The sequence below is a fragment of the Desmodus rotundus genome, chromosome 5, assembly GCF_022682495.2.
Source record: "Desmodus rotundus isolate HL8 chromosome 5, HLdesRot8A.1, whole genome shotgun sequence".
NCBI classification, from domain to species: Eukaryota; Metazoa; Chordata; class Mammalia; order Chiroptera; family Phyllostomidae; genus Desmodus; species Desmodus rotundus.
This window is the reverse complement of record NC_071391.1, coordinates 65,342,337-65,364,063: the sequence shown is the minus strand read 5'-3', so window position 1 is coordinate 65,364,063 and position 21,727 is coordinate 65,342,337. Positions and strand designations below refer to the sequence as shown.

The window sequence follows — 21,727 nt, the reverse complement described above, 5'->3', positions numbered from 1 at the left end:
AGGAGAGGAGTGATTGATTCTACACATGGAGGAGTGGGTCAGGTAAAATTCCACTGATTTGAGGGTGCTTGGGAAAAATCTCATTTGGGGTAGGGTAATGGATTTCTGATAGGAACTAGCCACTATGAAATATTCTTTAAAAAATGATAATACTTAACCCCCCAAATTTAATTTTTTTAAAAAGAATACATTAAATCTTGGAAGAGTCTTAAATTCTCAAAAGGAGAACTTTGTATAGCTAATGTTTTCATGATGCATTCAAACGCGGCTAGTAATCTTTAAAGATTACCTAAACACTTAGGAACAGTCAAATCCCTAAACGACTCTCAGGTCAAGGAATAAATCAGCATTAATAGAAGATTATTTTGAAAACAAAAATATGAGCAATATATATTTTTTAATTTATATTTTATTTTTGTTTTTAAAATTAGATTGACATACAATATTATTTTAGTTTCAGGCTTACATCCCCTTGATTAGACATTTTTATAACTTATGAAGTGATCATCCTGATCAGTCTAGTACCCATGTGACACCAAACAGGTTATTACTATATTACTGACTGTATTCCCAGCACTGAACTCTACACCCCCATGACTGTTTTTATTATTGGTCATTTGTACTTCTTAATCCCTTCATCTTTTTTCACCTATCCCCCAACTGCCCTTCCCATCTGACAACCATGGGTTTGTATATGAACACTATATTTTAAATTTTAGATTGAGGCCTCTTAACAATCATCATTGCATTTAGCATCATTCATCACTGGTTGGTAATGTGAATTGTGCTAAAAAAAAAAGCATGTTGATTTTAAATTGGATGGGGGTGTGGTGGTGAATTCTTACATTGCATTTTCATGGAATTCTAGTAGCCTTGCACAAAAATAACTTTTCTTAGTATTAGTCAAAAACAGGATCACGAACAGTTCATGATGTTAGACTTAGTAGGTCACATTTTATTGCTTTTGGCTAAAGGACTACTACAAAATTTACAGAATAAAAAGCTGGTACAGCATGATCTTCAGACTACTTACAAAGTTAAACTGAAGATCTGAGCAAAATTTACCAATTCAGAATCTTCAAAAGGAAATAATGAGCCATGTATCATAGTGTTTATACAGCATGTTTACAGTAACCAGTCAATTCATTTACAAAATTCAACCTTCCCCCAGGTTGGTACATATTTCGCAAAGCACTTTTCTTTTTAATTTAAAAAAAAGCATTGCAAAAAGAAAGGTTCTAAAACTCCACATGTGCCCGACAGAATCAATTAGAAGTACTCTGAAAAATAGGGTAGGAGAGGTAGCACTCATTTCAGAAGCAGATGTGTCTAGTGAATTGCTAGTATTCTTCCATTATCTTGTTTTTATCTCTCCCTACCTACTTTTCTTCTGAAATATGGTCATCTTCCTTTTAATTTTCCTCTGGGGCCCTTGATAAACAAACAGCTGTTTAAAATGAGAGCAAGAACATTCTTCTAGCAAGGAAACCAATGTTAAAGAGAGTGAGATGGAACCTCCTTTACTACTGACTGCACGGCCGTGACCGCCAGTTGTGAGTGCAGCTTCATCCTCTGAGCCAGCTACCATAGACCTCTTCGTTCAGACACTTTGCCCTTTTTTGACTTACATAAAGTGGATGCTTTCTATGTGCTCAGCTAAGAGCATTATACATGTTATTCTCAAAACAGCTCTGATATATGTACACACACACACACACACACACACATATATATAAATTTCATAAATGAGGAATCAGAGACATGAGCTAAGTTATTACGCTACTCTGGATAGAGATCAAATCCAGGCTCCAGAATTCAAGACCTTGACCACTGCACCATCCTGCCTCTGCCACTGCCACGTTAATGAGGTTGCCAGGAAAGCACCAACTTGGACACAAAATAAAAATGAGATACCCAGTGTATTCTAATGCTAGTATCAAGGGGAAAAATAATACATTTTAATCTGTGTGATCTGAGTCATGCATTATATATCTAATAAATGCTGGAGGCATAATTTAACTAAATTCCTAGATAACAAATAGCATGTGCTATGGACTGAATCATATCCCTTCAAAATTGTTATACTGAAGCCTTAACCTTCATTGTGACGGTATTTAGAGATGAGGCCTTTAGGAGATAATTAGGTTTATATGAAGTCGTGAGGGGCTCACATGATGGTGTCAGGGCCCTTATTAGAAGAGGAGGAAATTGGAGAGCTCTCTGCACTGTGTGAACAAAGGTGGAAGGCAGTCATCTGCAAAACAAGTCTTCACCAGGAATCAAATCAGCCAGAACCTTGATCTTGGGCTTCCTAGCCTCCAGGGCTGTGAGAAATAAATGTCTATTGTTTAAACCACCCAGTCTATCGTATTATATGACAGCAGCCTGATGTAACTGATACAGATTTTGGAAGTGAAGTCCTGCTGTAACAAATAACTAAAACTGTGAAAGTGTTTGAAACTGTGCAACAGAAATGAGTATAGGCCGAATGACTTTTGAGGTGCATGCTGCAAATACGGATGTTAAGGTTGATTTAGTGAGTTTTTAGATGGAAATGAACATTACTGGAAACTGGTGGAAAGGCAATCCTTGTCATAGAATGACAGAATACCTGACAAATGTTTTATGGAAGGTAGAACTCACAATTGATAAAATGGGATATTTAATTGAGGAGACTTCTAAACAAAATGTCAAAGAATCAGCTTAGGTCCTCGAGAATGCTTATGATAAACTATGAAAAGATAGAGAGAAATTAAGCAAGGAATTGTTAAGCAAAAAGGAACTAGAACTTGAAGATTTAGAAAATTCTCAGCATACCCATATTACAAAAAAATAGTAAAGCTTGTTCTGAAGAGAACACTGAGTGGCTGAGCAACCATTTGATAAAGAGATCGTGGGTTCGGTTTGTGGACTTAATCAGGCATTTCACCACAAGCCAGGAATAGAAATGGGGATTTTACCGGTAAAGACACCAATTAGAACTAAAGGGAACAGGAGGAAAAAAAAGACACAGTGAAGGCTGTCAAATAGTTTATATCCTATAAGACTATACCATAGAGCCATTCAGCTGCAAACATGCTCTGTTTTTCAAGAAAAGAGTAGAACTGAGAATGCAGTTCAGAGATCATCAGGACCTCCCTCAGTTTCAACAATACACTGTGTCTTGGGGAGAGAATTACCGAGGCGGAGCCACTGCCCTAGTAGATGTGGAAGGCAGTATATGGAACCAAAGAGGATTATACTTGGGGCTTAAAATCTAATGGAATTTGCCTTGATAAGTTTTTGGCTTGCTTGGAATCATCATTTCTTCCTTCTTTTCTGTTTCTCCCTTTTGGAATGGAAATGTCTGTCCTATGCCTGTCTCACCATTGTATTTTAGAAGCATATAATTTGTCTGGTTTCACAGGTTCGTAGCAGGAGAGGAATTTTGCCTCAGGATGAATCTTAACCTCTAGTCTCACCCATACCTGATTTAGATGATATTTAGATAAGACTTTGGACTTTTAGAGTTTAGAGTTTAGAGTCCTGGAATGATTAAGACTGTTGGTGCTGTTTGGGTAGAATAAATACATTCTGTGTATATGAGAAAGACATGAAACTTGGGGTCCAGGAGCATAATGCTATGGACTGAATGTGTCCCTTCAAAATTCATCTGTTCAAGTCCTAACCTTACCCATGACATCATCTAACCCTAATTACTTCTCAAGGGCCCCATGTCCAAATACCATTGGGGATTAGGACTTCAACATAGTAATTTTAGAGGGACACAATTCAGTCCATAGCAAATGCTATTTCTATGCCTCAGATTAAGTAGTTTGTATTTAACTACCTTCTCTCAGCATCCAAACCCTCCTGTTACTCCTTAAATCAGAACTTGCGTACATTTGTTAAAATGGCAGGTTGCTCAGTGTTAATCCCTCATTCTGTGGCCACCAACCCATTGTCGAAGACTGCCTTGCTCTTCACTGGTCCTGTTTTTTTGTCTTGCAGTATTTCTTAATCTACTTAGTTATTTTCTGTGGTCTTTTCACTGTAATCTCCCAGAAGATTTTGCTTCTGAAACAAAAGGAGCTTTTCTTAGCAGCAATGCTTTTGAAATTACTGAGGCATACACAGTTCTTGGCTCTGGGCATCCTTCTTGCCTGTACACTAGCCCAGCTCAGGTCCTAGTAGGACCGCCAGAGGGAAGAAATGCAAATAATCACCAGAATTACTCTTCTGAATCTCAAGCGACTTCTGGGGTCAAAGAGTTGGCAAATGTATCAGGAGAGGCTATACCACGGGCCTCCACATCTTGGTCTACAATCTCCCTAACTAAAGAAAGAAGAATACCACTCTTCTAAATCTGAGTGAGAATGTGTATATATATGGGTACAAAAAAAGCAATTCAGTGATTCATTGAGGCAATGTTAAAGATTCTTTAATTTTTATGTATTTCTATAATTTAATAGAACTTCTAGTAATGAAAAATCTATCCCTGAAAGACATATTCAAGAAGTAAGTGTGGAATGGGGAGGGGAAGAACCAAAACTACAAGAGAAAAAATAGACAAAAGACCATGATTTCAAATTTCTCTTAATTCCAAACTTGTGATAACTTTATTAGGGCCTAGTTTGAAACTTACCTTACAAAGGAAAACATTTCTTTTGCAATAAACACTGTAAATAAGGTCACAATGAAGAAATTTTTAGATGGAGAATAATATCCAAGACACCCTTAAGGACTTTAGAAATACCCATTAGTTATATTAATTAAAACTTTTGTAATATGCATTAAGCATAATGCAAATCCAAAGTTATATAAAGTAATTCCTGTGCTTTTATAGGCAATTCTGATATACCAGATCAGTCCAGGAAAAGTCCAGCCATTATTAATATAATGAAAATTGTTTCTGTGACATCAATGTAACCTGGCAGCCAAGGAGAGTGGACTGGAATGTATATACATGAACAATGAGGACTTAACTGTACTAGTCAGTGGGGGTGATGGATGCCATTGAGTGAGCATGTGTACTGGGTCACTGTTGCATTCAAAATGACTGGATAAGTAGAGCAACAAATCTGCATCAAATTTTGTGTTGAGTTTGAACATTGCTCCATGGAAACTATGCAGATGACTCAGAAGGCTTTCAGGGATGATGCAATGAGTGTAGTGCAAGAAAATTGTGGCAACAAATGTTTCAAAGATGGTTAAGAATCTGTTGAAAGTGATCCATGCTCTGGAAGGCCTGCAACAAGCAAACATCTGAGAATGTTGAATGTGTACAGGCTGTAATCAACAAAGATCAGCGACTAACAGTGCAAGAACTAGAAGCTGATCTGGGATTCCAAAAACTACTATGTCCGAGATTTTGATTCAGGCTCTTGGCATAAAATATGTTGTGGCAAAATTTGTTCCATGGCTTCTGTTATCAGAGCATAATGAACATCATGCAGCAGTTGCTAATGGCTTAATTCAAACCACTACCAATGAACCAGATTTCCTCAAGTAGGTCATAACTGGAGATGAGTTGTGGGTCTACATCTATGATCTGGAAACAAGGCCCAGTCATCCCAATGGAAGTCACGTGGTTCTTCACTCCCGAAGAAGGCATGGCACAGTGGCAGCAAGATCAAGACCGTGTTAACTGTGTTTTTTCATTGCGAAGGTGTTGTCCATCATAAGTACACCCCGCCCCCCCCACTGCCCTGCCAAACAATTACTAAGAAGTACCACATCAATGTTCTTTGTGAGTTGAGAGATGAAATATGATGAAAACAGCTGCGGCTATGGGCAACAGGTGATTGGCAGCTTCATCACAACAATGCGCCCACTCATGCATCCTATCTTGTGCAGAATTGTTTGGTGAAACATCAAATGACCTAGGTGACTCAGCCCCACTACAGCCCAAATATGGCACCCTGAAACTATTGGCTTTTCCTAAAACTAAAATCACTTTGGAAAGGGAAGAGAATTCAGACCATTGATGAGATTCAAGAATAGATGTGGGGGCAGCTGATGGCAATTCCAACAAAGAATTTTGCAGAATGTTTTAAAACAGTGGACAGATGCTAGGAGAACTATGTAAGGTCCCAAGGTGCTTATTTTGAAAGGGACAGAGGCATCATTGTCCTATGTACAATGTTTCTTGTATCTTCTTCCATATTAAATGTCTCTTATTTTTCATAGCAAATGGCTGGATACTTTCTGGACAGGCTTGTATGCATTAAAAGTGATCAGATGCTCTCTGGGACTTCTGGCCAAGATGGAGGCATAGGTAGACACACTGTGCCTCCTTGCACAACCAAAACAAGGATGACGACAAATTTAAAAACAAAAAACAACCAGAACTGACAAAAAATCAAATTGTGTGAAAGTCTGACAACCAAGGAGTTAAAGAAGAAACATTCATGCAGACTGGTAAGAAGGGCAGAGATGGGCAGCCAGGTAGAGAGGACTCGCAGCAAGACAGTGTCTGGAGGACTGAGTGAGGCAATGGCCTGCAGACTGGGTGGTCCCACATTTGTGTGCAGATAAACCAGGAGGAACAACTAGGGAGCGAGACAGACCACACAACCTAGGGTTCCAGTACCAGGAAATAAAGTCTCAAAGCCTCTGACTGAAAACATCTGTGAGGGTTGAGGTAGCAGTGGGAGAAACTCCCAGCCTCACAGGAGAGTTCATTGGAGAGACCCACAGGGTCCTAGAAGGTACACAAACCCACCAGGAATCAGCACCAGAAAGGCCCAATTTGATTGTAGGTAGCAGGGGAAGTGACTAAAAACCAGCAGAGAATGGAGCAAACGGCACTGTTCCCTCTCAGACCCCTCCCCCACATACAGCGTCACAGTTCAGTGACGTGGGTTGCCCTGCCCTGGTGAACACCTAAGGCTCTGCCCCTTACTATGTAACAGGTGTGCCAAGCCAAAAAATAAAAATAACCAAAATGAAAGAACAGTTCAAAGCTCCAGAAAAAATACAACTAAGCGACAAGGAGATAGCCAAACTATCAGATATATAGTTGAAAGCACTGGTTATCAGGATGCTCCAGGAACTCACTGAGTACTTCAGCAGCATAAAAAAGGATCCAAGCAGCAATGAAGGTCGCATTATGTGAAATAAAGAAAAATCTACAGAGAACCAACAGTGATGGGAAGGAAACCAGGACTCAAATCAATGGTTTGGAGCAGAAGGAAGAAATAATCATTCAACCAGAACAGAATGAAGAAACAAGAATTCAAAAAAATGAGAGCCTTAGGAGCCTCCAGGACATCTTTAAACATTCCAACATCTGAATCATAGGGGTGCCAGAAGAAGAGGAAGACTAAGAAATTGAAAACTTATTTGAAAACATAATGAAGGAAAAATTCCCCAATCTGGCAAAGAAAATAGACTTCCTGGAAGTCCAGGAAGCTCAGAGAGTCCCAAAGAAGCTGGACCCAAGGAGGAACACACCAAGGCACATCATAATTACATTAACCAAGATTAAAGATAAGGAGAGAATCTTACAAGCAGCAAGAGAAAAGGAGACAGTTACCTTCAAAGGAGTTCCCATTAGACTGTCAGCTGATTTCTCAGAAGAAACCTTACAGGCCAGAAGGCGCTGGAAAGAAGTATTCAAAGTCATGAAAGGCATGGACCTACATCCAAGATTACTCTATCCAGCAAAGCGATCATTTAGAAGGAAGGGCAGATAAAGTGCTTGCCAGATAATGTCAAGTTAAAGGAGTTCATCATCACCAAGCCCTTATTATATGAAATGTTAAAGGGACTTATGTGAGAGATAGAAGAAGATCAAAAACTATGAACAGTGAAATGACAACAAGTAAGTATCAACAACTGAACCTCAAAAACAAAAACAAAAACTAAGCAAATAACTAGAACAGGAAGAGAATCACAGAAATGGAGATCACATGAAGGGTTATCACTGGGGGAGTGGGACCAGGACAGAGGGGGAAAAGATACAGAGAATAAGTAGCATAAATGGTAGGTAGAAAATAGACAGGGGGAGGTTAAGAATAGTATAGGAAATGTAGAAGCCAAAGAACTTACATGTATGACCCATGGACATGAACTAAAGGGGAGAATGCGGGTGGGAAAGGGTGTGCAGGGCAGAGGGGAATAAATGGAGGGAAATGGGACAACTGTAATAGCATAATCAATAAAATATATTTTTTAAGAGAAGTGATCTAAGTACCCTGTACTACACATACAATAAAAAAAAATCTACTTCACTTTGAAGTACTTTCTAATTTACATATCCTTCATCTAGGCCTGAAATGGTGAAATTTTGTCACAAACTTTTAATGATCAATAACAAGCAAAACGTTGCAAAATAAAAATTTAATAAAATTCTTTAATATATCTTTTAAATATATCAATACGTTAGATTTTATTACTTTGAACCTCTGTATAGTAACAATTGTTTTGGAAATAATTGAGAATGCATAATTAATTTTTATATGTGTATTTATAAAATATCATTTTTCAGGAACCGAAGTGAAAAAAATTGAAGCTATAAACGTTCCTTGCACACAACTTTCAATGTCATTTTTTAGACGGTTATACAATGAAGATATTGTACGAGACAGTGGACATATTGTTAAATGTTTAGATTCTTTTTGTGATCCCTTTCTCATTTCTGATGAGTTACGAAAGGTAAGTACAGAATTTTTAAATTTCACAATAAAATTTTGTTTCAGGAAATGCTTCTTACCAAAAACATTTGCCTGTGTAAAATTCATAAAATACATTTTATCAATGAATAGTGGTCAGTAATAATTATTACATTGGTAGGTTTCTTCTTGGAGGAGAGTTTTACTGTCAACTCAATTATTTGTGTGTTTCAGAAGTTCTCAACCAGGTGCTATTGCCATCTTATGGGTTGAGGCCCAGGATGCTGCTAAACAGGACATAAATCACAGGACAGCCCCTCCCAATAAAGTTACCTGGCCCAAAGTGTCAGTAGTGCTAAGGCAGAGAAACCCTGGTCTATGTAACTTATGGCTATTTTTCTTCAATGTGGGGCTCTTAACATATCAAATGACTATTTAAAAATATGCCTGGAGTGAGAGAATCTTTATCTCATCACCGAGATTTAAAAAAGCCATTTGATTAAGTTAATTTTGTTTTGTTGAGAGGTATACTGAACTTGGAATCAGATTATTAACCTAATTTCTGAGTTATGTATTATTTACAAGATAATAATAGCCATAGGCAAATTATTCAATATCTTGAGCCTCAAGATCTTAACTGTACAACATGGAAATCAAAATGTCCATTCTAGGCCCTGGCTGGGTAGCTCAGTAGGTTAGAGCATTGACCTGATATGCCAAGTTTGTGGGTTTGATTCCTGGTCAGGGCACATACAACAATCAATGAGTGAATGCATAAATAAGTGGAACAACAAATTGATGCTCCTCTCTCTCCCTCTCTCTTCCTCTCTCTCTAAAATCAATAAATAAAAACAAATTTTAATATCCATTCAGCCTTCTTCCTGAAAGCATCAAGAAAATGAGAAAGCATTTAAGTGCACTTTTTAAAAAGTATGAAATGCTATCGAAATATTATTAACATCATTTTAATTATTGAAAAAGTATTCACAAAGTGGTTACAAATTAAGGCTTTGTTATCAAACACACATAGGTTGAAATCCAGGCTCTACAACTTAATAACATACTTCACCTCTCTAAGCCTCAGTTTCTTTATCTATAAAATGGGAATAGTGTAAGAATTATATGACATAATGCATTTGAAGTGCTTATCACAATGCATGGTGCTTAGTAAGCTTTTGATAATATTAACTAGTACTACTAATTACTATTATTACTCTACATTAAGAGAGACAGGAAACATACAAGTCTAATGTATTGCAAATTCAGATAGAAATGAACTAGGGAAGCTACTGATGCCCCATAATGAACAGAACAGTCTTGTCTGTAGGAGACCAGGAGGCATACAGCTAGTCTATACTAGTTGATCTACACTAGCACAATACCTAAGAGAACTCTTCAAGAAAATAAAATGAACTAATTGAGAATAATTAAACTCACCGGATTGAGACTGTATATAGTTTGGTCTTAAGTGTATTTGTGTATAACAAGATAATATAAATACTCTACAGTAGGGATCTGATATTAATTTCTACTCCTTCTTACCAAAGATCAGAAATTATCCTTCAGAAAGTGTCTGATCTAGTCTGGGCTTCTCTTCTTTGAGTACGACTAATTTCAGCTCCTCTCTGTCACTGATCTGTGTTGGCATGCTTAACTTTTTTTGTCTCAAGGCCCTCACCCCTAATTTTGGAGAGTTCACCAACACTTCTACAGAGGGAGCCACAGCAATGGACTTTTTGAAAAGGAGGATTTGCTTTCCAAAACAGTACTCTGTTTAAACTGCCTGCTGTGGCCAGGCTTATTTATGCCATGAATAGCACCTCTATTCAGGAAGTGCTGGGACTCTCTTTCTGCTAGTTGCCTGTGTGTTTTGCTCGTGTTCTTTGCCACTCTGTGGCAATGGAAAGTTTGAACTTGGTTGCTTTCTGGCTGGAAAAGTAAATAAATAATTTCCAGATTTAGCCTGAAATTAGAAGGTCCCCCCATTGTGCAGAAACACAGATTCTTTTGGCACACTGTGTAGTATAAGTACTGATAATACTAACCTCCTTCCTGATTGCCACTCAGAAGTTTGGCTCATTGACCGTTGCATACAAATCCGTTAGTACTATAACTAGACCTGTATGTAAATGGAGAGGGTGATCAGCCATAGAATGTTATTGTTTTAACATTCATCCCAAAGTTTTTCTAATTATTGTAATTTTTAAATTGCACAGCCTAATCAATTCAATATATGAGAGTGTTGATAAGAAATGTATTAACTATTCATTCTCTTTTATAAATTATTTATTGGGTGACATTGGTTAATAAGATCTGTATATCGCATTGTGTGCCCACCACCCAAAGTCAAATCATCTTCCATCAACATATATTTAAACTATTCATTCTTAAGAGCTTTAGTCACAATTGTATTAAGCCAGATCTTTAAGTAGCTACAAACTTGGGCTTTAGTATCACATCATTCCTTACAGAGGGGCAGGGAGAGAGAGATGGGAGATGTGCAAGTGGCACACCCTGAGGGCAGTCAACTGTGGCCCACTTCCCCTTACCTATCTTTTACTATATATGACTTTGACTTTCATCAAGTCATTAGAACTGTACAGAGACAATACCATAGAGTTTATGATGTTTCAAAATGCCTCATATAATGATCTTGTGATGGATTTTCATTTGAGATTGGGGTAAATAAAGCATTAAGCTTAATCAATTTTTACAATTAAGTGTATTTCTTGCACCAGACTGTGATTGCCGTATAACTTAATGTTTTCCTCTTTTATCTGTATGGAAGTGTTAAGTGTATGTACAACATTTACAGCTTTCCTCCATTTATAGTTCTTTATGTGTATTTGTTTTCCCATTTTGTTCTTGGTAACAGTTTTTTATTTTTTCTTATATATATTTTATTGTCAACTCTCTTACCTTCTTTTTTAAAAGTAGGTGGGGTATAAACAATTTTTAAAAAGAAATATATGTTATAACATACATTCATCACCTGTTCATTTTCACCATAGTCAACAAACTAATTAATTGCCCGTAATGCCCAGTGGTGTACGAAAACCCCCAACATCAGACCTAGTCAAACTGTTTTCTGAAAGTGGTAGCAAAGTCTCAAATTTACAGCAAAAGTTAATGTAGATTGGTGATGGGTAAGGTGATATTATTAGAAAGCAGGAGAAGGAGAGGTGGTTATGAGGCTCTAATTAACTGATAGTTAAAAATGGAGTAACTGGGGGGGTACGGAAAGTAGTGATCCAAACACTGTAAGGCGAGAGGACTTAGAGAGAAAACGACCACTGTGTTTAGCCGCCATAGAAGCAAAGACTATAGACCTAATGTGATGGAGAAATTTCTCCATTTATTTGTGCTCCTGTTGTTTCCAAATAAGACTTAAGGCTACTCAACACTAAATTGCAATAGCACTAAAACAATTACCAAAGGCAAAAACTAGAACATAAAATAACGTAGAAGAGAAGGCTTAGATTTAGATTTAGTTCTTTCATAGAAGGTCAGTTTCTAACGATAAAATGCGATGAAAACAAGTGCTGCAGGTCTCACAGACCACGCTCTCCAATTGCCTCAGGACTTGTTATTAAAATAAGACTAAGGTTATTTTTAAATATATGTTGAAACTTTCAAAAACATAAAAATTAGAACCTCGAATTATAGTACATTAAGATGAATTTTGTCATCTTACATAGGTTTTGCTAGTGGAGGACTCGGAAAAATATGAGATATTCAGCCAACCAGATAGAGAAGAGTTCCTGTTTTGTATTTTCAAACATCTTTGCCTTGGTGGAGCCCTTTGCCAATATGAGGATGTACTTAATCCATATCTGGAGACAACAAAGCTTATCTATAAGGATCTAGTGAGGTAATGTTGCTAGATTATAGTAAGTAAACATCTGGTTAATAGAGTAAATAGTTTTAACTATGGTGAGATTACCCAGCATCTCTTTGTAGTCCTATTAGCAACCAAAATGTATAAAAATGGCACCACCTTGACCCCCTTATTATAGCCTCCTCTTCTTTCAGGCTAGGGAATGTCTAGATTTCCCTGACCCTCTTTTAGTGCTCAGTCCCCTCACTCTTCTTCTACCTCTTCTCCTTGTTCCCTCATTCAGACCTGCTACCTGCTCCATTCCTCATCAGCAACTGCCATCTTCCAGGTCTTCTTCTTTACCCCAGGCCTCCTTTTAGATCTCAAGAAAACATGAGATTCTCTCAGGATATTTGAATTTGCTTGACTAATAGTAGAGAAAATGATTGCCTTTGTTCTAAAGAGATAGAAGAATTTTCATCTAGGTGTAATCTTTACTTTTGCAAACTAATCCCAAATCCCAGTTTGTTTTACGTATTTTACTAGAGTTTTATTTTTCTTTTTGAAGATCAAATGAGGACAAAAATTTTTTATGCCTTTTATTTATTTTTTAATTTCAAATGAAGTGAAAGTTCTTTGGTTGGGTTTTTCAGCGATGAAGATATCGAATCATCTTTATAGGCAAAGGGGACAGGAACAAGTAAAACAAATGATCCCAGAGTTTAGTTATAAAATATGCTTTACTAGGAAAACAACAAGAGTTGCTTCTTATGAAATCCCGACTGTTACTTACACTCAACACATCAATTCTCTTCTCCATTCCATGTGTCATATAACTATACAGCAAACTGCCTGATTTAGCTGTTTTATTTAGTTAATTTCTGTCATGTGGTTTTAAAAACAAAAATATTTCTATAAGTGGTCTCTATTTTTATGAAAAAAATTATCAAAGTTTGGAAGAGATATGTTAGTAACAGAATTTCAGAAAAAGCATACACATACCTACATCAAAAGGATTCTCACCTTATAATTTGCAGCTCATGAAAGCTTACAAGACCACTTGTAGCACTCCCTGTAGGTACTTCTCATTATACCATAGACACACACATCCTGCCACCGAAGTGTGTTGTCCTCATCAGCCACATGAGCCTGTGGAATTCCTCACTACCATGCACTGTGGAGGAGGAAATTCTTTTGGAGATATTTGAAATATAAGTAAGTTTAGAACTTAAACATTGAAGAAACTTCTGCTTTCTCCAACATTCCCTTCCCTGGGTTCTCACCTGTGATTACTCTGCTACACTCTGGGTGCTAAGAAAAAGTATGACTCAGAGAGTAATGGCCACTCGTTAAGTGAGTAGCCAAAATTCATGGCATCTCACAGACAAATAGGAATTGTGTCCATGGAATCACTTGAACAGGCAGCCAGCTAGTGTTAATATTGTGCACAGAACTCTGCCAAACTCTAAAAAAACTACAAGAGGAGCATCAGACAGTACTTAACCTTAAGGAAATTACAACAAACTAACATTAAATAATAGTAAAGTTATTGTTTAAAATATTTTATAAGTAAAATTTTTATATAATCAAACAATTAATTATAAGCCAATGTTTATAGCTCTTTATACTTTAATAAACACTCCAGAAATTGAAAAGAGAAAATTGTCAGTGTCAGTAGGCATGGAATCTTAATGATTCAAATAGAGTCCATGAGTACCAGCAGAGAGGGAGGCAGTCTGCTCCCAGCTCAGGGGAGATGCGCCATAAGTCCTCATGCTAGGGGAGGCTGAGAAGGAGCAGAGCCCAATTACAGCCTAACTTTTTTTTTTTGAGAACCAAAAATATTTCTCTCATAATCCAAATTTAAGCCTGCTTATTAAGAATTTTTTTTGCTGAGTGAGGAAGGGATATGAGATTGTCCTTCCAGAGCAATTTCCGTAGAAAATTATAATTAGAATAAATATTTGGTTAAGGTGGCTTAGATGCTAACACAAAGCTATCAAATAGAATAAATTACGTCAGAATCCCTGAAGAGCTATACTGGTTTGCTTATCACATGCATTGTTTATGGCTTTTCTAATATTGGTTGGGCTGATTTGGGTTAGATGCTGTATCACTTGGTAAAGGTAAAGATGTAGGGTGGACTAATATAGCAGTTATTAAGTAATATGAGGTCTGTCCAGAAAAAGTTCAGGCATTATTAATATAACAAGAACGGGTTGCATGACATTGATGTAACCTGGCAGCCAAGGAGAGTGGACTGGTTTGCGCATGTGTGAACAATGACAACTTCACTGTACTAGTCAGTGGGGGTGGTAGACACTGTTAAGTGAGCATGTGTACTGCGTGGCCATCGCATTCAAAATCACTGATTGAGTAGAGCAACGAATCTGCATCAAATTTTGCATTAAGCTTGAACATTCCTCCAAGGCAACTATTCAGATGATTCAGAAGGCCACAGCTATGGGCAACTAGTAATTGGCAGCTTCATCAAAACAACACGCCTGCTCATGCATCACATCTTGTGCCAAGTTTTTTGGCAAAACATCAAATCACTCAGGTGACTCAGCCCCTCTACAGCCCAGATTTGGTGCCTGCAACTTCTGGCTTTTCCCAAAACTAAAATCACCTTTGAAAGGGAAGAGATTTCAGACAGACCATCAATGAGATTCAGGAAAATACGACAGGGTAGTTGATGGTGATTGCAAGAACTGAGTGAGACCCCAAGGTGCCTAAATTGAAGGGGACTGAGGCATCATTGTCCTATGTACAATGTTTCTTGTATCTTACATCTTCTTCAATAAATGTCTCTTTTTCATAGTATATGGCTGGATACTTTCTGGACAGACCTCAGTATATAAGTTGAGGACACATTGGTAGAACTTGAAGTATCATCAGTAGTCTCTCAGAACTGTGAGCCACATATCCAATTAAGTCATGTGTACAGGCTAATTTAATCAAGAACAATATTTTTTCCTGTTCCTTTACCTGAATTTTGGATTCTTTTACATTATTTAAACATCTGCTGTCTTTCTAGTTATATATGCAGTATCTGCTTTACAGTACCTAACCTGCCCTTACAGATAAACATCATCACTAATCTGTTCTGACAGAGAAGCCCATTCTTATGTTTGTGGATGTTGGGGACACATTGCAGAATCTGATTTTAGGAGTCTCTCACTCAGACAAATGGATAAAAACATTCTTAAGATATTTTATCCCCTATCATTATTACAAGTTCTATAAAATACACCTTTTAAAGGTGTTGGAAAATGCCTTCTTTTTAAGTTTTATGGTTTCTTAAATAATATAGGCAATACTTTAGACCCTTTTTATTAGAGTAAATGATCAACTGTTTCATTACATTTCAAAAATATCTATGCAGAGATAATTCTACAGTTACTAATGGTGCCTTGTCTTTTCTACTTTAGACATTAAACAAATGCTCTTGTCATAGTTTTTGGGGAGGTTCCCCAAACTATGTATCTGTCCCAGATGTGAAATTTTACAATTTGAACTGAGAGGCTTAGCTTATGGACTTTGGGTGCTAATTAAGCAGTAGGATTCTTATTTCTTAAAATGAGCAGAGTTACCTAGAGTGGTCTATAAACCATGTTTAGAGTCAACACGGGACTGATCCTCAGAAATTAGCACAAATGATATTAATAAGAAACCATTTGTTATATTATTTTATTTCTAGACCATTAATATAATCACACTTTTTTTAAAAAACTATGTGGAAATTATGTCCCAGGATCCTTAAAAACCTGTCTGGAAACTGAGTTAGTGATTGTCAAAAATCTCATACAAGGCAATGATTAGTAGCAAAGCTGAGGTCACTAATGAATATCACTTTACATTTCCTTTTCTTTTTTTCTTAAGAGATACCAGACAGGTGATACTGTACTTGACCTACAAAATTTTAGACAAATTATCTTATGGGACATTTTAAAGTGATAGCAATATAGGATTAAAGGTAATAAAATGGAGTAATACAATTTATTTCTGTTAGGAACCAACTTTTGATGTATAAATCACAGTTTCTTTTTTTAAGGAATACACTTATGGTACATGTTAATATGTTTTAAGTGGTTGTTAAATGAAGTATCAAATACTAAATTTTCCTCTAAGTTTATTTGAAAAGAACAAATTTTACAAGGGTTTTTTAAATTTTTTTAAACTGAGGAGTAGTTTGCATACAGTAAAGTGAACAAATCATAGTGTACATACAGGTTGGTGAATTTTTGTATAAGTTTACACCCATATAAACACCTCCAAATCAATATCTTAAGTCAGATGTAGCTGAGAATATGTTCTGTATTTCGATCTGGATGGTTTTATCAGTATATACAAATGTTTTATGTGTAGTGGGTATAGCACAGCATTTTAAATGTAGTCTTCAACTTTTAAAAAGTATGTCTTGGGCATTAGAGAAATAAAATAACCTCAACCCATGTCATGGAAATATATGGAAATCAATTTAATTATGTGATTCCTGGGTTTAAATTGGAATGAAATGTTTTAGAGATAAAAGCTGCCTAAGAATCTTGAACCTTGAAATAGCTTAGGTCTGGACATTCCCAATAGGTGCATAAGCTCAAAGACACACACACACACCCTCACCCTTCCACAAAGTCCACCTTCTTTCTTCCTCCTCCTCCCCTCTCTCTTCCATTCCTTTCACATGAGTATTGAGCGAGAAACAATGCTTTCACCTGGTAAAGTGAAGAAGAGGGATATCTTCCTTTAAATTTAACTTATACCTGCCATACCTGAACAGTAACCCTGAAGCATATTTATTTATAGAGTGTAGGTATAGGATAAACAGGTGAGCTGTGGGGAAAGAGAACTGGATTCTTGTTACCTAGGCTCTGTTCCTAGAAATACCACTTTTAGTATGAATATATTAAATATATCATTTAATTTTTCGAGTCCTATTTATAAAAGTGGTGAAATGCCTACTTCATTGAATTATGTAGTCTTTATGAGGTAAATTATATAAAGGTATTTTGCAGATTATAAAGCATTATAAATATTATCTGTATATATTTACATGTAGATATCTATCTGTAGCTTATTTTCTCAATCCTCAGTTTGCCTCCCCACTGTGTATTGCCACAGGTAATCTCTTGTGGGGAGTGTAACTGAAAGAGAGCTACTGAGAGACAGTGCTTTTAATATTATATAACTTAGTAATACACAATTTAACAAATAGTTCCTGTATACATTACCCCACCAAATTCCCCTATAATCCTTAAAAGAACCATAGTATGCCTTGTTTACATATGAGAAAATGGACGTTCAGAAGTTAATCTTGCCCAAAGTGAAATAACAAATCGGTGGCAGAAGTAGCATTTGTGTTTAAGTCCTGTAATTCTTTAGTTTAGTATCCATCTGTCTACCCCTTACAGCTGTCTACACTTCAATCTAACTTTTACCAATTCCTGTTTTCCAATAATTGTCTGTGGCCCGGGAGTCATTTCATCATCTGAGTGTCAGACTGACCTCAACCTTCTAAAATCAATTTTCTGCAATTTCAACTTAGTTGACTTTACATCATCCTTGAATAGAACTGCAGGTGCCATCCTTTTTGAACCACTTTAGTTGGATGGTATATATTTCCATGTTATTCTGGGTCTGGCAGAGAAGTAACACCTGCTAGAGTGTGTTTGGTAGGGTAATAATATGGGTGTAATAATTTATAGTTTTAATTTGAACATTTCACCTAAAATGCCATATGATGTGCTTGAATGTGATATTGTTATGTTACAGAATTATGTGCTTATGATTTTGTAATAAAAAGGGGCATTATTTGTGCCAGACTCTGTATATGATTAAGAACATCTGAATACTAAAAGGTATCAGTATTTTAAGTGTATAATTCCAATGTTTGTTACATTTAAAATGTACTTTTCCTCTCTATTTTAGTGTTCGAAAGCATCCTCAAACAAAGGAAATACAAATTACCTCTTTCATCTTTAAAGTTACAGCATATGTAAGTGGAGGGGAAATTTGCTACCAATGAATTTAATTACTTGCTATTCATAGGGTTGTTACTACTGAAGTTAGCAAATAGGGCTGTGTTATGCCTAGGAAAAAAGATGATGATATTTGAAGAATCAGGGGCAAATGGATCAGACCTGTTACAAGTACAAGCACCTGGACACTGGGCAAAGAACTATACTCTACTCAGCCACCTCCAGGACCCTGTCCTCTATGCAAGAATATCAGTTCCGACCCCTGGCACTGGAAGGTAGACCACCCCCATTCCCAGAGTGGAAAGGGGTCATCCCCCAAGGTCGTGGCAATACTCGAGGACTGAGGGTAGCCGGGGAACAGATTGGCCCCAAGGAATACTCATATTCCCATCTCTACCAAGGATCCCCAGGTAACTCTGGATGTGGCAGGAAAGAAAATCAACTTTCTTGTTGACACTGGGGCCATTCATTCTGTCCTTAACTCTTACTCTGGACTTCTTTCCTCCAAATCAGCTAAGATAATGGAGGCTGAAGGAAACCCTAAGGCCTATTTCTATACATTCCCTATCACTTGCCAATTTGAGAGTCAAATATCCAAACACTCCTTTTTAAAAAAAAAAAGATTTTATTTATTTATTTTTAGACAGAAAGGTGGGGAAGGAGAAAGAGAGGGAAACATCAGTGTGTGGTTGCCCCTTGCACACTCCCTACTGGGGACCTGGCCTGCAACCCAGCCCTGACTAGGAATCAAACTGGGGACCCTTTGATTTGCAGGCCGGCTCTCAATCCACTGAGCCATCCTAGCCAGGGCTAAAGACTCCTTTTTGATTGTTCCTCCGTGCCCTATTCCTCTGTTAAGCCAGGACCTTTTAGCCTGAATGGGAACCATTTAGTTGTTCCCTGAAGAGCCACTTGAGTTAAGCAAGGTCATGATAATCAGTAGTAGCTGAAACCAGGGGGGGAATTCCCAGTTCCGTTCTGGATGCAGTAAACCTGCTAGTTTGGGAGTCAAGAGATTCCAGGAAGAGCAAAGACTACATTACCGGTTAAAATCCAGTTAAAGCCCAGGTCAGATTATCCTCACAGGAAGCAGTATCCTATTAAACAAGAGGCTTTGGAATGGTTACAGCATATCATAACTAAATTTATACAACATGGGCTCATAGTTCCTTGTCAGTCTTGCAACACTCCCATATTACTGGTGATGAAACCCACTGGAGAGTATAGGTTAGTCCAGGATCTAAGGTTAGTCAGTGAAGTGGTACTCCTTTTACATCCAATAGCAGCTAACCCTTATAACTTGCTCTCACAGATACCTGATGATGCTCAGTGGTATTCAGTGTCAGATTTGAAAGATCCCTTCTTCTGCATTCCTTTGCATCCTGGCTCTCAGTATTTGTTTGCTTTTGAGTGGACTAATCCAAAGATGGTGATACATCAGCGATACTCTTGGACTGTATTGCCGCGAGGGTTCGGGGACAGTCCCCACCTCTTTGCTAGGGTATTAGGAAAGGATCTTAGAGAGCTACAGTTACGAGGAGGTGCTCTTTTATAACACATAGATGATATACTAATCTACAGCCCTCCGAGGAGGCTTCCAATCAAAATACCATCCAGACTCTGAATTTCCTACCTGAAAGAGGGTATCAGGTATCAAAGAAGAAGGCTTAGGTTACCAAACAAAAAGTAAATTATTTAAGGTATATTTTGACTCCTGGGTCTAGGCAATTATCACAGGAGATAATTAAAGCCATTACTGAGTTAACTCCACCTGCTAAAAAAAAAAAAGATTTAATTTTTTGTTAAAATTTGATAAGGTATGATTTTATTTGAAGAACAGTGTGAACCTTTTTCCCTAGCTTCCTTTCTGTTGTACATGTCTAATAATAGCCCTTACTTAGTTGAGAGCTAAATCTGTGACTCAAGTGGAATAAAACATAGTTCTCTGTTAAACCATAGTTGATAGGTCAAATAAGTAAGAATGCCATAAATGTCTATATATCACAGAATCGGATGCTTGAAATTTAGTATACAAAAGATTATTGGCGTCCTGGCTGGAGCGTCTCAATGGATTGGGCGTCAGCCTAGGAACAAAAGGTCGCAGGTTGCATTCCCAGTCAGGACACATGCCTGGGTCCCCAGGTTGGGGTGTGCAAGAGGCAACCAGTCGGTGCTTCTCTCCCTCGCTTTCTCCCTCCCTCCCCTGTCTCTAAAAATAAATAAAATCTTAAACATTAAAAAAAGTTAAAAAGAAATAATAGTTTTAAAAAGAGATTATTGGCACAAAAGACACTTCCTAAGTATCTTCATTTAATTAGTTCAATATTTATTGAGTATTTACTGTGTGTTAGCTTCTGTCCTGGGCTAGGTACTTTTGGCTGATAAACAAAAGAAACATGGTCCCTCTTCGTACATACGGACCACATTTTAAAAGAAAGCTAAAACAGAAGAAAATTGCAAAATATAAATTTTTGCAATATTAGTACTTTATAAACACTTCTTTAAAAGATGAGACTTCCTTTTGAACTATAAATTCCATAAGGTAAAGAAGTATGCATGTTTGTGTTGTACTGTACATATGTTTTGTTAGCATAGGAGACTGTGCTGATATTTTTTTAAATTAGTTAACTGCCAATTTATTGTCAAGATTTGATATGTTTCATGACATTTTAACAGAAAATATTCTAGTTAAATGTGTTGATTATCATTTAAATTAGGTTGTATACTAAGTAATTTTAAGTTTATCTTTTCCAGGATTCTGTCGGCTTGTGCTACCCTTCGACAAAGAGTCATGAACAGACATTTTCTTACTTTATTGTGGATCCCATCAAGCGTCATCTTCACGTTTTATACCACTGTTACGGTGTGGGAGAAATGTCTTAACAGTATTCTTTCAGATTATCTATATTTACTATTTTTATATGCCAATTCTTTATTTTATACTGATTTATAGATAAACAATTACTTTGCAAGTTAATTCAAGTAAAATATAAAGAACCCACTTAGAGCAGAAGCAAACTAATGCCAAGATGCTTTTCTTTAAATTTGTCTGGAAAGCTAACATAGGAACCAGATTTCATTCCTCAAATAATCTATACCAATGCATTTGGATAATTTTTACAGAAAGTTATAAAGAACTAAAACTCTATTTTATATTTTTTACATTAAGATTCAAGTGAGTCTTTACTTTTCTCTGTATTTTATTTTAGAAACTAATTAATTCTGGAATGAAATTGTGGCAGAAAACTAAACACCTCTACCACTGATCATTAATATGAATTGTTAGCATTCTTAATTTTAATTTTATTTGATTACATTTCTACATTGCATAAAGATTT

General features: G+C 36.8%; 1 protein-coding gene across 1 annotated transcript in view; it reads left to right on the top strand.

Annotated features, from left to right (window-relative positions):
* The window catches only part of CFAP300 (cilia and flagella associated protein 300), a 30,363-nt gene extending 8,873 nt beyond the window's left edge, over positions 1-21,490 (top strand). The window contains exons 4-7 of the mRNA XM_024574642.4: positions 8,471-8,637; positions 12,293-12,465; positions 18,340-18,406; positions 21,144-21,490. Coding sequence (XP_024430410.2) covers positions 8,471-8,637; positions 12,293-12,465; positions 18,340-18,406; positions 21,144-21,272 — 536 coding nt within the window. The 3' untranslated portion in view covers positions 21,273-21,490. The remainder of the gene's footprint in view (positions 1-8,470; positions 8,638-12,292; positions 12,466-18,339; positions 18,407-21,143) is intronic.
* Positions 21,491-21,727: the final 237 nt, after the last annotated feature.